Source organism: Oncorhynchus keta, chromosome 7 (assembly GCF_023373465.1).
Source record: "Oncorhynchus keta strain PuntledgeMale-10-30-2019 chromosome 7, Oket_V2, whole genome shotgun sequence".
In the NCBI taxonomy this organism is placed as follows: domain Eukaryota; kingdom Metazoa; phylum Chordata; class Actinopteri; order Salmoniformes; family Salmonidae; genus Oncorhynchus; species Oncorhynchus keta.
The window spans coordinates 29,921,229-29,938,672 of record NC_068427.1 but is presented as its reverse complement, the minus strand read 5'-3'; the positions used below and the strand labels follow the sequence as shown (position 1 = coordinate 29,938,672).

The window sequence follows — 17,444 nt, the reverse complement described above, 5'->3', positions numbered from 1 at the left end:
CCATGTGTCTTTATCATGATCTATTTATCTCAAATGTAATATATAAACTGAATGATTATGAATGTGAACATCTAATTTATTGACAGATGTGTTTTCAAGTCAGAGACATCTTCAACCCAGAGAGAGAACTATATAGAAACATTCTCAGACATTTTGATATGTAAGAAATCAAAACGTCCCAGTTGCACGTGTCATCTTTCATACGTACTGATTTCATGATGCGTTTCCCATGAATAAATACATACAAATCAACAGTGTGGTGAGGACAGGAGATGATTTAAGTGATGAATATTACAAGCACCTGTGTCCCTGTAGCATACTGGAGACATTATACTGAATCAGTGTAGAGCTGGGCTCAAAAGCAGGCCAGAAGTGTCAGTCGTCGTCGTCTACAAATCAATCATTCAGTACAGGGTAGATGTATACAAATAAAAAAAGTGAAAAGAATATGATTTAATGAAACATTTATCAGAGATGCAATTAATTAATTAATGAATCGTGCACTGACATGCATTTAATATAATGATTTGTTGATTCATTTATTAAGCAGTTGGTGTTTCCGAGAGCCCAATAAAAGGGAGCTGAGCACCCTGCACTGTATGACAGTGACATTATTCCCTGATTTATTGACGTGTTTCTGTGAATACAAACATCCAGCCCACTAGTCAACATGTGCATACTGTGCAAAACTCACCCGGTCATTATAACTGTAGAGTGGCTCCTGTCTTACAGCTGTCTGGTGGAGGAACCACTGAATTCATCTCCATAGCCCCTTCCCCCAGGATCCATTCACTCTCCCATGTTTTCATTTGGATGTACTGGGAGAGCAGAACTGTAGGAATCTAGACAGAGTAATCTCAATAAGACAGGCATGAAATAAGGATAAGATTAGAAGGGAACATGCTCTGTGGTCTGAGAAAAGGTGGGATGCACTGTGGCACTACTGATACTGAGATCCCTACATAATGAGCTCTATATGCTAATTCACAGCCTGTGGTATATGGCTGCGCTCTCCAGCGCTGCGTGAGTGTGTCAGGGCTGGGGTCAATTCAAATTGAAGGCAGTCAAGTCAGGAAGTAAACATAAGTAACCATTACAAATTTGAAAAATCCACATCTATTTTCAATGACTTCTCAATAAACTGAGGAGTAGAAGCTATTTATTTCAACAGTTTTTCATTTTTGAATTTAAATTAAAATCACTTCCTGAATTGACTCCCTTCAATTGAAATTGTGTCATTACAGCTCTGGGCCTCCATGCTTCTAATGCGGACTGTCCTCTTCAATGCCTGAATAAAAACACCATTGATATGAAGCAGGTGTGGTTGGCATTGGTCATTGTTTGAGCAGCAGCTAGTAAAACAACATATTTCACTGCACCTATTCAGTGTGACAATAAAACCATTTTTTTGTACATGATGCTATTTTATTCATTATAAAAGTCATCAAGTCTAAACAGTACAACTGAATAGATACAGAGGATACATACATGGTGGAGAAAGTCATGTATTCACCTTTCCTCTCTGGAGAATTGCACCACAAAATCAAGTTGAAAAGAAACTGCTGTAACAATAGCAAGCCAGTCAATGTTTTCCAGTAACAATCTTTAAGACAATTATTTTAGTATACAGTGATATACTAGTCGACGTTAGAAAACCAGAAGAGAACCATGAGAGGGAACATTCTAGAATGCATGAAATGTTTAGTTGATAATGCAAAATATGTCATTGTCTCCTTACCTGCTCTTACAGCATGGTAGAGTGAAACAGAGAGAGCGTCAGGAAGACAATGATCAGTCTTCTTCACAAACCCATTGTACACTCTAGAATGTGTGTGTGTGTGTGTGTGTGTGTGTGTGTGGTGTTTTTAAAAAACAGCTCTAACAACAGATGCGATAACTGCACAGCAGCCGAGATAAAAGGAGAGAGATGAGGAGGACAGACAGAGTGCTGGTTCAATCACACATCAGAAAGACAGGGACACACAGAGATCAACTAAGACACATAGACAACATCTTCAAATTAGAGTACAACTCAATAGTACAAAACAAGCAATTCAAAATGAACCATTCTTTGAAATATCAAGTTAATGATTATTAGTTTGAATTAGCATTAATTACTATTTCACACATCGTTTTAAACTGAATCTATCTACATATCTGACATCCAGCTTGATCCTGCTAATTCCATAGATTCTCATGCAAAATGTTTATTAGTGAAAAAGTCAAGCCCTTACCCTACTCGTAGGGGTTAATGTCAGTAGTTCCTAGAGTTAATGTCAGTGGTTCTAGACAGACACAGTGTCAGTTGTTTGACACCAGCAGCATCTATAGTACTGTACCTAAAGATGTGAGAGCACAGAGAACAGTCATTACCTCACTCTGTTTCATTGACTTCATCCTCCTCCCACAGGATTTGTACTCCCAGGACTAATGGAGAATCGATGCACAAAATATAATGTGAACATAGAGGTGAACACTTTTCCAGAGTCAACAGTCTGTATGCACATAAAGAAGCCAACCCCTTCAGCAGGCTGCAGCAGAATGTATTGTGGGTCATAATATTCTATTATTCCTTAATTTAGTCATTAAATATTCAGAATCACCCACACATGGACCACCAGCCTGCTAGTACACAGGCCTAGCCCATGGTGTGTGTTAGTCCACTCCCAGGGCTCGGAGTTGTCGCTCTATCTCGTCGTCAGAGATCTGCGTTTTCCGTTTAGGAGAAGCAGTAGGGAGACTCTTCCCTGCTGCTGGGGCTCTCACCATCTGAAACACACACACATTACAACCAGTTAACACTGGTCTTACAACACACATTACAACCAGTTAACACTGGTCTTACAACACACATCCCAACAGGTTAACACTGGCCTTACAACACACAGTAGAGTAGCCCTTCTGCATAGAAAGTGGTGGTAACAGATGCTGTCCCCCAGGGGGAGTAGTTCCCTGCCAGATAGACAGTCACTGTAACTGCCTCTCGTTTATCGCCACACACAGGACACCTACAGGCACAGTCTACAGCACGTGTCAAACTCATTCCACGGGGGACCGAGTGTGTGCAGGTTTTTGCTCCACCCTTGTACTGATTGATGAATTAAGGTAATTAGTAAGGAACTCCCCTCACCTGTTTGTCTAGTTCTTAATTGAATGGAACAAAAGAAACCAGACACTCGGCCCTCAGTGGAATGAGTCCTGGTCTACAGGCTGTCATCTCATAAAGACAGGCAGGCTACAGGCACAGACTACAGGCTGTCATCTCATAAAGACAGGCAGACTACAGGCTGTTATCTCCTAAAGACAAGCAGACTACAGGCTGTCATCTCATAAAGACAGGCAGGCTACAGGCACAGACTGTCATCTCATAAAGACAGGCAGGCTACAGGCACAGACTACAGGCTGCCATCTCATAAAGACAGGCAGACTATAGGTACAGACTACAGGCTGTCATCTCATAAAGACAGGCAGACTACAGGCTGTCATCTCCTAAACACAGGCAGGCTACAGGCTGTCATCTCCTAAACACAGGCAGGCTACAGGCACAGACTACAGGCTGTCATATCATAAAGACAGGCAGACTACATGCTGTCATCTCATAAAGACAGGCAGACTACATGCTGTGATCTCATAAAGACAAGCAGGCTACAGGCAGAGACTACAGGTTGTCATCTCATAAAGACAGGCAGGCTACAGGCACAGACTACAGGCTGTCATCTCATAAAGACAGGCAGGCTACAGGCAGACTGTCATCTCATAAAGACAGGCAGACTACAGGCACAGACTACAGGTTGTCATCTCATAAAGACAGGCAGGCTACAGGCAGACTGTCATCTCATAAAGACAGGCAGGCTACAGGCACAGACTACAGGTTGTCATCTCATAAAGACAGGCAGGCTACAGGCAGACTGTCATCTCATAAAGACAGGCAGGCTACAGGCACAGACTACAGGCTGTCATCTCATAAAGACAGGCAGGCTACAGGCACAGACTACAGGCTGTCATCTCATGAAGACAAGCAGGCTACAGGCACAGACTACAGGCTGTCATCTCATAAAGACAGGCAGACTACATGCTGTCATCTCATAAAGACAGGCAGGCTACAGGCTGTCATCTCATAAAGACAGGCAGGCTACAGGCAGACTACAGGCTGTTATCTCATAAAGACAAGCAGGCTACAGGCACAGACTACAGGCTGTCATCTCAAAGACAGGCAGGCTACAGGCACAGACTGTCATCTCATAAAGACAGGCAGGCTACAGGCACAGACTACAGGCTGTCATCTCATAAAGACAGGCAGGCTACAGGCACAGACTACAGGCTGTCATCTCAAAGACAGGCAGGCTACAGGCACAGACTACAGGCTGTCATCTCATGAAGACAAGCAGGCTACAGGCAGACTACAGGCTGTCATCTCATAAAGACAAGCAGGCTACAGGCACAGACTACAGGCTGTCATCTCATAAAGACAGGCAGACTACATGCTGTCATCTCATAAAGACAGGCAGACTACAGGCACAGACTACAGGCTGTCATCTCATAAAGACAGGCAGGCTACAGGCACAGACTACAGGCTGTCATCTCATAAAGACAAGCAGGCTACAGGCTGTTATCTCATAAAGACAGGCAGGCTACAGGCACAGACTACAGGCTGTCATCTCATAAAGACAAGCAGGCTACAGGTACAGACTACAGGCAGGCTACAGGCAGACTACAGGCAGACTAAAGCAGTGGTATTGAAACTTTTTCAGCAGGGATTTTTTCCACCAGAATTTCCATTCATTCTCAATAGCAGTCCAAATCTAATGACAACCTTAATCTAAAAATTTAGATTTTTATATCAACAAATAACCTTTAATTCATTGCATTCATCTCTTCTTAAAATTAATAGAAACCAATTAATACATTTACTCAAAATTGTTTTTCAAATCATTCTTAAAACCGTTTGTATATTGTCCCACACAATAATCTGCACACACACACACTTATTTTATTAACATTTTGGCAACCCCACTGCAGTTCCCGCCTACAAGCAATCTTCCATAAAGACAGGCAGGCTATAGGCACAGTCGACAGCAGTGTTTCCCGACTGCAGTATCCCCAACTGTAAACATTGTTGTCGTAGCTCCAGACAAACACCTGATTCAACTTGTTAACTAATCATCAAGCCCTCAAATGAGTTGAATCAAGGACTACAACAACAATGTTAGGTAGGGCTGTGATGATACCAGTATCGCAATATTTTTTCCATGACAAAATTGAAAATACGAAGCAGTAAGAACGCGTTGGTCCTTTAAAACCTGCTGTATGTAAAATATTGTGTTCTATATCTTGGAATATAAATAAATGTGACTCTGGAAGACAACATTATGTTTCCAACATTAGGGCTGTTTTCTTAAAGAAATTAAATCCACTTTGTGTTTCGTTTTCTTACCACGATACTAACGAGTATTGCAATACTGGTATCGTCCCAGCCCTACTGTTGGAAACTAGGACTGGAGTTGGTCTCCCTCCCATTAAGACAGGCAGGCTACGGGCTATCCTGCTACTGTATTTGTCTGCTACACCTACACTAGAGCTTTGAGATGATACAGGACCCTCTTACCTTTCCAGAGGACTACTTATGGGGAGAAGTGACTGGGGAACGGCATTGGGCAGTATGTCTTACCTTTCCAGAGGACTACTTATGGGGAGAAGTGACTGGGGAACGGCATCGGGCAGTATGTCTTACCTTTCCAGAGGACTACTTATGGGGAGAAGTGACTGGGGAACGGCATCGGGCAGTATGTCTTACCTTTCCAGAGGACTACTTATGGGGAGAAGTGACTGGGGAACGGCATTGGGCAGTATGTCTTACCTTTCCAGAGGACTACTTATGGGGAGAAGTGAAAGGGGAACGGCATTGGGCAGTATGTCTTACCTTTCCAGAGATCTCGATCCCGATCTCATCCAGAACCTGGTTCACAATGTCCTGAGATTCTTCCTCATCTCCTGATTCCACAAATATCTCATCTAACGTATCGTTGACTGGAGGGAGCAAGAGAGAGAGGAAAAGGGGCAGACAGAGAGTGAGAGGCAGCGAGACAGAGGTCCTAGTCAGTTTACCGTTAAAAGGTAATTGAACCACTAGGCAAACACACTGATCTGCATGATGTTTTTGGTTCTGACAGTTGTCAGTCACTATTGTCATTCTTTTAAAATGTTTAAATCCTAGGCTAGGGAGCCAATGATAGCAGGTCTTACTCATGTCCTCAGTCATGCCCATCTTCATGTTCTCTTTCTGGAAGTCCTGCATGGTCTGGAGGGTCTTCTGAGGATCCATCTTCTTGTTCACCGCCTGCATTGTCTGGACAAACACAGAGACAGACAAGACTTACACCACCAAAACTGTTATATTACACAGACACAATACACAACTCCCAGAGCATGCACGCACATCATAAATACATAGAGGGATTCTGCCTCTTCTTCATGTGTGTGTTATCAGCCATGGCCTAGTTTCACGCCGGAGCCTCAAACTGTCAAATGAGCTGCACATGTCACATGTAATTAGATGTCACTTTTGTATTGCTCGAAAACCTTTTCAGAGCATGTCCCTGTTGATAGTGGGTCTCTCTGCAGCCCCATAGTCTAGATGAAGCTAGAAGTGGGCTGTTTGGTGAGACGTTACTGTTTTCCCTCCACACTGAAGCCGTGGTAACACAAGCATGGTAACACACAAATGAGCAGCGCTCCCTAAACACATTCCTTTTTCTGTTACAGATAGGTCTAATTCTAAGACCAGCCAATCAGACATCCAGGTCATGACTAATTAACTACCACACAGAGAAAACACTCCGATCAGAAACAATGCACTGATTAGAAACAGATTAATACATGAATAACTACATGAATAAATACTTTCAGACTAACTAGTTCACATTCTTAGCTCTAAACTTTATAGGCTTATAGTCCTATAACCAGGCTAATAAGATATGCTACTTTATACGTTACCAGAAGACTAATTGATAATAAACTAAGATGTGTAAGGATGTCATCTGATCTGTGTCTCTGAGCTGTGAAAGGGTATAGGATGGACGAGGGTGAAATGAGAATCTCTACTCAATAAGACAAACATTACCATCCCGAGGGGATGACAGGATATATAGACAGACTAATTATCACACACTCAGAGATGGAGAGGAATCCTTTGAACGGTTTTGGAGAAGCTGTTTTAATGTTAACTGGGTTTATCGGTCTGCTTTTTGGCCTCATTTACACAGGCACACATAAATGTATGTGTGTGTGGAGCAACAATACAAATGTTAAAAATGTTAAAAAGTGATGACTTTTAGAGGCCCAACATCCAAAATGTGATGGTCTGCTCGTGCCTGTCAGAATGTGTGTGGTGCTCTTTACCTTAGCCGTAGTGGACATGGCTCCAGCCATCTTCATCTGAGAATTCATGACCTTGGTCTGTGTGGACATGGAGGTGACCTTTGAACTGACGGCGTAGGTCCTGTTCTTCTGCTTCCTCAGCTGGACCAGCTGCTTGGCCAAGATCTTACACGCCTCCCGGTTCCCAGACTTAGCCATCTTCTTTATCTCCATCTCCTACAGGGAGAAAGAAGGAACAGGAGGAGGATCAGCTTTGCTTGGCTTTGCATATATTTTAGATTCTTCAAAGAAGCCACCCTTTGCCTTGATGACAGATTTGCACACTTGCATTCTCTCAACCAGCTTCATGAGGTGGAATGCATTTCAATAAACAGGTGTGCCTTGTTAAAAGTCCAGGATATGTAATGGCTATTTGACCTAGGAGAGTGATTAAGTGCTGCACCAGATGACCTGGCTCCCACAATCACCCGACCTCAACCAAATTGAGATGGTTTGGACCGCAGAGTAAAGGAAAAGCAGCCAAGTGCTCAGCATATGTGGGAATGCCTTCAAGACTGTTGGAAAAGCATTCGATGTGAACCTGGTTGAGAGACTGCCAATAGCATGCAAAGCTGTCTTCAAGGCAAAGGGTGGCTACTTTGAAGAATTAAAATTATATTTTGATTTGGTTAAAGACTTTTTTGGTTACTACCTGCGATCCTGAGTGGCCCAGAGGTCTAAGGCACTGCAGCTCAGTTCTAGACAAGTCACTAGAGACCCTAGTTCGATCCCAGGCTGTATCACAACCAGTCGTAAATCGGGAGTCCCATAGAGTGGCGCACAATTGGCCAAGCATCGTCCGGGTTAGGGGAGTAGGGGAGGATTTGGCCGGAGTAGGCAATCATTTTAAATAACAATTTGTTATTAACGGACTTACATAGTTGAATTAAAAAAAATATTCCATGTGTTATTTCATAGCTTTGATGTCTTTACTATTCTACAATGTAGAAAATAGTCAAAATAAAAATAAAAACCCTTGAATGAGTGGGTGTGTCCTAACTTTTGGTACTGTACAGTTGTGGCCAAAAGTTGAGAATGACACAAACATTAAATTCCATAAAGTTTGAAGCAGCAGTGTCTTTAGATATTTTTGTCAGATGTTACTAAGGAATACTGAAGTATAATTACAAGAATTTAAATGAGTGTCAAAAGCTTTTATTGACAATACCATGAAGTTTATGCAAAGAGTCAATATTTGCAGTGTTGACCCTTCTTTTTCAAGACCTTTGCAATCTGCCCTGGCATGCTGTCAATTAACTTCTGGGCCACATCCTGATTGTTGGCAGCCCATTCTTGCATAATCAATGTTTGGAGTTTGTCAGAATTTATGGGGTTTTGGTTGTCCACCCACCTCTTGAGGATTGACCACAAGTTCTCAATGGGATTAAGATCTGGGGAGTATCCTGGCCATGGACCCAAAATATCAATGTGTTGTTCCCCGAGCCACTTAGTTATCACTTTTGCCTTATGGCAAGGTGCTCCATCATGCTGGAAAAGACATTGTTCGTCACCAAACTGTTCCTGGATGGTTGGGAGAAGTTGCTCTCTGAGGATGTGTTGGTACCATTCTTTATTCATGGCTGTGTTCTTTGGCAAAATTGTGAGCCCACTCCCTTGGCTGAGAAGCAACCCCACACATGAATGGTCTCAGGATGCTTTACTGTTGGCATGACACAGGACTGATGGTGGCGCTCACCTTTTCTTCGGACAAGCTTTTTTCTGGATGCCCAAAATAATCGGAAAGGGTATTCATAAGAGAAAATTACTTTACCCCAGTCCTCAGCAGTCCAATCCCTGTACCTTTTGCAGAATAACAGTCTGTCCCTGATGTTTTTCCTGGAGAGAAGTGGCTTCTTTGCTGGACTTCTTGACACCAGGCCATCCTCCAAAATTCTTCGCCTCACTGTGCGCGCAGAAGCACTCAGGCCTGCCTGCTGCTATTCCTGAGCAAGCTCTGTACTGGTGGTGCCCCGATCCCGCAGCTGAATCGACTTTAGGAGACGGTCCTGGCACTTGATGGACTTTCTTGGGCACCCTGTAGTCTTCTTCATAACAACTGATCCGCTCTCCTTGAAGTTCTTGCTGATCCGATAAATGGTTGATTTAGGTGCAATCTTACTGGCAGCAATATCCTTGCCTGTGAAGCACTTTTTGTGCAAAGCAATGATGACGGCACGTGTTTCCTTGCAGGTAACCATGGGTGACAGAGGAAGAACAACGATTCCAAGCACCATCCTCCTTTTGAATATTCCAGTCAGTTATTCGAACTCAATCAGCATGACAGAGTGATCTCCAGCCTTGTCCTCGTCAACACTCACACCTGAGTTAACGAGAGAATCACTGACATGTCAGCTGGTCCTTTTGTGGCAGGGCTGAAATGCAGTGAAAGTGTTTTTGGGGGGATTCAGTTCACTTGCATGGCAAAGAGGGACTTTGCAATTAATTGCAATTCATCTGATCAGTCTTCATAACATTCTGGAGTATATGCAAATTGCCATCATACAAACTGAGGCAGCAGACTTTGTGAAAATTAATATTTGTAAAACTTTCAAAGATTTAGCCACGACAGTACACATCAGTTTCCCCAGGGAGCCTTGTTAGATTATACACAGTGTAAATACTGTCATTTGGCTATGGTCTAAACACCTGAGAGCTAGCAGCCCCTCTTAGCTTTGGTAAAACAGCCTATTGCCCCAAGGGAACACACACTGCAAGGCTGTAAAGCCATGGCCCCTGGGAAACAATACAGCTGCAGCCCTGTGTGTCTCGGATTATTCTGAAGAGCCAGTCCTCAAAATAATTATTGATGAATTATCACTGACATTTTTACAGGAATAATACTCCCATCCCTCCACCCCTTCCCTCTGTCAGAGTGTAGTGAGGGTTAAACTATCATTAGGCTGATCAGTGCTATGTAGAGTGGAGAAGAGCTGAGTGAAGGAGATGATTATTCAGCAGAGCCAGTCTCCTCCTCAGGTAGAGCGCTCTGCTAAACAGCTGAGTAGGCAGATTTCCATTACATTACCCCTCAGACACACAAACAGGTGCAGTCAGTCTCTGCTTGCTAAACATATTAATGATCAGAATAGACAGAACATCTTAATAATGAGGCTGCTATCTGCCATAAAGCAAAATGACATTTAAATATGTAACAGTGATTTAGGATGGGATGACAAGTGGTGCTGATGTGAGCTTATTAATGATATTGTATTAGGAAATTAGGAAATACCATGGTTGATTAGGAAATACCATGGTTGATTAGGAAATTCCATGGTTGAACATGACCAATGGTACAACTACCTAGGACAATTTGTTTTTAATTAAAATCAGCCCCTCTGTTGGATTTGGTCTCGGAGTGAATGCACGAAAGAAAAAGCCTGCAAAGCACCCCCCCCCAACAAAAAAAAATCTAAAAAAATATATATATTCCTATTAAAATTTGGCACAAAATATTCAATAGAGTAATTTTACCAATTGCACTATATGGAAGCAAGGTTTGGGGCCCACCTGTAATTACGATTATAAGCAATGTGCAAAAAACCCACATACAGAATTCTGATTGCCAAAGCCCGAGTAACATCTCATGACCATTCATTCCTTGAAGTATTTGCATAGTATATAACTTACAAGTAATACATAGTGTAACCATCATCCATGTTTATTTTGTTATTTATTAGCCATTCTTTTTAATAATCTTATTTAATTTAATTAAATGTATCAACCAAAGATTACACTATACAACAGCAGTAGTGTTGTACCTGTAGACATGATCATGTGACCTAGGCATATGTCACACGTCACAACTTCATAGGAGTGTCATTTGAACGTTTTTTCTTTTCATCAAAATGCGTTTTTGGGCAGAAATGACTTCTGGAACATGTGAACATTCATGTACCTTAATAAAAAATGTGTATGCCATCTGTAAATATGAATAAATGTGTTAAATTACGAGCCTAGTTGGTTTAGCCATGGAAAAATACAGGAAACTTCCCGCTAGCCATGAATGGCTGAGATAATGAGTGGGCTGGACATGCCGGGAGATAAGTTCGGATTGGTCTGCCATGTAGAATGCTTCTGTCTATAACATGAGCTGCTCAGTATGTGTAGACAACCCTTTCTACCGCGGTGTATTTTGACATAGTGTTGCATTGCTGCAATGAGGTTAATAGCGCTATCGACAAAAATCAGTGGGAAAAAGTAGTGATGGAATACTTTCTGGAGGACGATCGTGCCATGCTGACTCTCTCAGACTCTGAAAATGAATCAGACGATGAGGAAATCCCTGATTTAGGTAAAAACATGTTAATTGAACCAGACGTTGTAGATTCTTCCCCCATCACTGTAATCAGAAGAAACGGCGCTCAACAGTGTCGTCTCGGAACAAGTTGAGCGAGTTTTGAAATCAGTGGAATGCCCGGTGGAAGCAGAGATATTATTACCAAATGCAGAGTCCAAAAGAGATCACATGAGGATGTTGTATAAAACACCTGTGTCCAGATTACATCTTCAAACTAAGGGAAACCATGGTATCCATGACAGGGAGAAGTGTTCATCCATATATACAGGTAAGAGTCTAGCTCCATGTTCAGATATTATACGTTTCTAATTTTGTCAGAAAGCTGTTGTCATTGCAAGTTAAAGCGTACTGTTAGCTAGCTAACGTTAGCTGGCTGGCTCTCTCGCTAACATTACGTGTATCATCTGTGTAGTGATATTATTTGTATCTCAGAAATCCATTTACATTGCTAGTTATAGCCTAATGCTAGCTAGCTAACATTGAACCTAATTGGTTAGCTTTAGCTTCCTGCAGATTCATGCATGGTGCATGGCATTTTGAGTTGGGATTATGGTTCATTGTTTAGCTAGCCTGCTACATTTCTAAACACAAGACTCCACTATGCAAGTCACCATTTCACTGTACCGTTTACACCTTATGCATCTTGTGCATGTGATAAACAAAGCTTACATTTAATTTGATATAGTATGACAGAGACGGTAATGTGAAGAACAACATGACCTGCACCAAAATCAGATGATACAACCCAAGGACTAGATCAAGTGTATTTTGACTAATACTTTCTGCTACTACTTTCACCACTTTTAATCTTTGTTTACTACTATCTCATTCACTCTGTTCAGCACATGGCCTCACATGTGAATTGTTAAAGATAGGGGTGGGGCTAAGGCATAAGAGGGTTAGACTATGCTGAATAGTGTAGACAAAGAAGGGCTCTCAAGTTGGTGTACAAAAATGTATATGGGTCATTCTCAAAAGTGGGGTTAGAGGTTTGTCAACATTCAAAGCAGAATTACTTTCCCATTGTTCCTCAACTGCAGGTTATGATATTCAATTTTCTAGCTCTGATCTTCTACCTTTATCCAACGTAAAAAACACCATTTCAATATTTGCTATATTGGACTGAATCCAGGTGGTGGGTCACATACAGTATGTACTATTATTAATACTGAAATTAACTGTGTTTCATTAACCTCATTGCACTATATTTACTGAAATGCTGTAACACTATACTGCTTTGACAATATGTACAAATTGTATTTCATGCCAATAAAGCAATCTGAATTTGAGAGAGAGGGGAGAGGATTCGGTAAAACTGACAGATGAATGATGCTATCAAATAACAATGTACATAGAGACAGACTGATCTAATGCTCACTGGAACAGGGCAATAATTCAGCTAGACAGATGTGACAAAACATGCTCTTTTTCATCTGAATAATGAACCAAGTTGTTCTATGGAATAAAGTGGCTATAAATTCAAATCATGGGCTATCCCTGGATCCATGCCAGTACACACACACACACACTCTACCTGTCCAAAGCGGTCTTTTCTATCCCAGTGGTTAGCTAAGCAGCTTGTAGGCCTAACAGACAGATCAGGAAAGGGATGTGAGTGGAGGTAGGATGGAGCAGGATTCGCCTTGAGTCATTTACACACATTTGATGAAATCAGCAGAAAAGGTTCTACTGAGAAACTAAAGCCTGCTGCCGTCCTACAGCACCTCACAGGGTGAGGGGGGAGGGGGTCTCACCATTTGTTTCTCTTGTTTCTCCAGAGCAGCTCTGTCTCTCGTGATCTGTCTCTGAGTACCACGAAGCTCCTTCGTCTGTTCCTTTATTATGTCTGAGAGAGAGAGAGAGCAATTAGAAAAACATTTACCCTACAAACATACAGTTATTGAATCAAACAGACAGACAGCTAGCTTTCTGTAAAGCTACAGAAGCAGAGTACCATTCTGTTCACACGGGTAGATAGACAGGGACAAAGCTCTGGAAATTCCTCATTCACAGGGCTGAGCCTGGACTCTAAACCATTCCTGCCTCACACACTACCCATTACCCTGACATGACGCGTGTAACACAGTCCGACACGCTATGCTCCAAATACCAGACTCAACTGTACACAATAAAACTGGGTTCTTTATTAAATGGATAGGTGGACCAACACTAAAGAGAGCTCAGGATTGAACTCTTATTGAGATAATTCATACTTCAGATGGAACAGACTAAAATAATTCCTTAATAACATATTACTTTTAGAAATATTGGCAGGGTAAACTATGTGATGAGTCTTGTTTCAAGGGTTTCCAATAACAATACACCAGGCTCCTGCCTTCATAAGTACAACAGCAATAATGTAGCAAAAAGAATAATCATTTGAATCAATGTTTTAAGGCAGGATAAAACCCTTGAGGTGTAGCATCAATGGGAACAATATAGGCACAAGCGTGAGGTGAACTGAATAAGTGAAGGCATTCACAGAGAGATGGTCACACAGCAGCAGTTCCTAATATAAGGCTGTGGAGTATGAGTTTGGAGAGCAGTCCCAGAGAGAGACCAGGCATGTCTGTAGGCAAGGGTACACTGTTCTAGCCATTTCATCCAACCCACCTCACACATTCTCTCTCTTACACACACATCTGTGAATGTGTCCCGGCCGTCCCAGCTCCCGTATTTGGGTAAAGGACACGATCCCCTACACCGCTATTAGCTCTAAGGTTACCGTAGACACATATAGTGAGCCAGGGCACTCTACCAGCTGATGCACTAGACCATTGCACTGGACTCCATCACTAGAATGAGAGGATTCCCAGAGATTCTCTCTACAGTGAAATAGGTACCAGAAGTGCTACCAACAACCTCTAACACAACATCTAAATTGAGCCGGTTTCATTGCTGGATCAAAACGCTAAATTATTCAACAGAAAATTCTTTCCTCAAAATATTTTTTTCCCACAAAACTATAAAAAGGTATAAAAAAAACATTTAAAAACAATAACAGGAAAGTATTTGTTTATTGTTCAGGTAATTCCTGAACGTAAGTCCAAAACTGAAGCATACAGCAGTGAAAGTTGTGTTGTTGTATTTTCTTCTAAGCTTGAGGTGCTTTACATGAGGAAAGTGAAAGAAAAATATATATATTTCTCCCCCCAAAAAAATACTGCAGTAAAGTTTTTACAGATAAATGTTGCAGAATAACAGGCTCTCAAACTCTCAAAAAATTACCATAATGTAAAAATAATACATTTAAAAAATGACCTGAAAGTGAGAATCCTTGCTATAGGTGCCCTCATCACCCCAACAACTCCAGAGAGAGAGAGAGAGCTGGACCACTTGTGAGAGTGAAGCGTAGTATCTACGTGCAGGGTGACGTATCGACAACGTCTACAAGAGGGTGGGGTATTGTCTACAAAACTCCACCAGCTATTCTCTGCCCGCCATCACACCCGCACGCCCTACCATGGGATACCACCGCTTCTCGACACCGGGCAACCTTGGCACCCCACGCCCAGAGAGAGGAGAGAAAGAGTGAGAGAAGGGGCAGAGACGCTGAGATATCCTATCAACTATCTGGCCTTGAGTAAACGTACAGTACAATCACAGTAAGTGAATATTGATTCTCCATCAATGAGACCATGGTCATGAAATAACTTATTAATATTGAATTAGGTAGAAACTTGAAATGTATTATATAAAAACGTACAATATGTTTTTGTTTAATAAAGTTATTAGTGATTCCGAAGTAATGTATTGGTGTATTCTGAATAGTTCTGTTGCATTCTGACCCTGTAAGACCAATACATTTTGACTGATAAGGCCCAACATTTCAATGGCTCAAGGAAATACACAATAAGATGGAGACATTTCTTCCTCTCCTTAACTTTTCTTTATCAAGAGACACCTGAAAATCAATATTTGAGGTTCTTCTTTTAACATATTGCTACATTTTCAAAGTATCAGCAGCAGCAAAATGCTGCATGGCACGTGCTGTGTTATCTTTACAGGCAGTTTGAACACTTACACACACACTTCACTGTTGTCTTTTGGTTTCCCCTTGCGTCATGTTTGACTACTATGAGACAGGAAGACTGAGAAGTGTTTTACAGTCAAACATAGCCTAATTGAAATCTTGACATGATCATTACTAGGGTTGGGAATTGCCAGGGACCGCACCATATGATATTATCACGATACTTTGGTGCCCAAATGATTAAGATTGAGAACAATTGGAGTGTTGGTGCAGCTGATACAGCCAACTAGAGCAAAAAATAATATTGCTATATTGTCAAAACGATACATCAAAAATTATTTCCCGATATGTAACTGTATTGATTTTTAAGAGAGTAGCGGGAATGGATAGCGCAGACAGTGTGATAAACCTTACTTATATCCATCTGTCTTTAACTCAACAGAGTGAAGTAACAGGGTCTCTGGATCACATGTTTCTCTCGTGTGAACAAAGCTTTCTTACAGGTCCTACACTGTTAGAGGCTGTTAAACATGGAATTAATCTGTTCCAGTCAGCAGGTAAATTACAAAGTAACCATTAAACATACTAGGCAGTATCATCAAATCAATGTAACAATGTACTAATTTAGCCTAATGCAACTACACTGTTCACACGATGGTCAAATTGTGACCTTTTTTTTTAGTTGCATTTAGCAACTTCACAAGGAACTTTCACTGATAACGTTACACCGACAAGTGGAATAGTAACGTTATATTGTCTAGTTTCAGACTGTGACACAATCTAACTCGAAGGGATTCCACGTTGACCAATGTCATTGTTGATTTTGTAACAAACATGCATCTTCACTTTTTAAACTGGTGTCAGGTGAACTGGTAAAACAGTTCAACTGGCTCGTTCAGTAGGCAAGTCTATGTTCGTTAGTGGCAGAGTCTGGGTCAAACAACATTGCTACTAGCAGCGGAAAACAAACTTACCGTCGACTGTCTTCTTCTTGAATAGAGAAGCCATGGTGCACAAATGAAAACCAAATACTAGGCCTAAATACAATGTATGTGCTTCCAGGCCGTGGGCAGCTAAACTGTAGCTCTAGCAACAAGCTGAGACTTCCTGGTCGAACTGTTCCATCCTTTCACATGACATCCCAGACTCACCGCCGACTCTCTGACGTCACCACGGGACTCTCACAGTTCCCCTTGTCTCCCATAGAGAGCGCTACTGTTCCAACGCAAACGGAGCTCTTTTACGGTTCATATCAACCCGCACAGTGAACTGGGTTAGATTTTTTTTTTTTAAGTTATCAGTGATTATTTGATCAACTCTGCTCAGAAATTGCAGAGTGAGTAGAAAACGAGGACGGTAAACTTTGAGAAAAACGCCCTCTACGGAAAAGTTTGGTAAGATGTAGATATGTGCATACTGGCTATCCTTAGACAAACACTCTTTGAAGGGAAATAATATTTATTTTGTTCTTTAATAAAAATAGAAACCCAAACATATTCACTTTAAATTGTACTACTTTATTAAAAACTGATTACAATTCTTCTCTCTAACCAAGTGGATTATTTATCTTTAGGCTCCCCTACTGGTATATATAAACACGTTTATAGATCTAACTTCATAATATTATATATACATAACTTTTTTCTAAATGACAAAATATTAGATCAATGTACCTCAAAATCGTTTTATTGAAGTGACTTAAAAAGTTGAGATGAGACAGATGACATTTTTAGTTGAGCAAGACAAGTGGCATCCAGG

The 17,444-nt window shown here is 41.4% G+C and overlaps 1 protein-coding gene across 1 annotated transcript; it reads right to left on the bottom strand.

Annotated features, from left to right (window-relative positions):
- Window positions 1-1,266: 1,266 nt before the first annotated feature.
- Window positions 1,267-16,880, bottom strand: LOC118377265 (charged multivesicular body protein 2b). The gene is made up of 6 exons (XM_052522559.1): window positions 16,661-16,880; window positions 13,468-13,559; window positions 7,399-7,593; window positions 6,244-6,346; window positions 5,921-6,027; window positions 1,267-2,769 (listed from the first exon to the last, which is right to left on the bottom strand). Exons 1-6 carry the CDS (start codon window positions 16,692-16,694, stop codon window positions 2,656-2,658), a joined length of 645 nt encoding a protein of 214 aa, XP_052378519.1. The 5' UTR covers window positions 16,695-16,880; the 3' UTR covers window positions 1,267-2,655.
- Window positions 16,881-17,444: the final 564 nt, after the last annotated feature.

What these genes read in the sequence shown, in the direction of transcription:
- LOC118377265 (XM_052522559.1), bottom strand. Translation starts at nt 16,694, where the DNA reads ATGGCTTCTCTATTCAAGAAGAAGACAGTCGACG. An exon ending in CAAGAAGAAGACAGTCGACG is followed by an intron (nt 13,560 to 16,660) that starts GTAAGTTTGTTT and finishes TCTCTCTCTCAG; the next exon opens with ACATAATAAAGGAACAGACG. An exon ending in CCATGTCCACTACGGCTAAG is followed by an intron (nt 6,347 to 7,398) that starts GTAAAGAGCACC and finishes GTGTTTGTCCAG; the next exon opens with ACAATGCAGGCGGTGAACAA.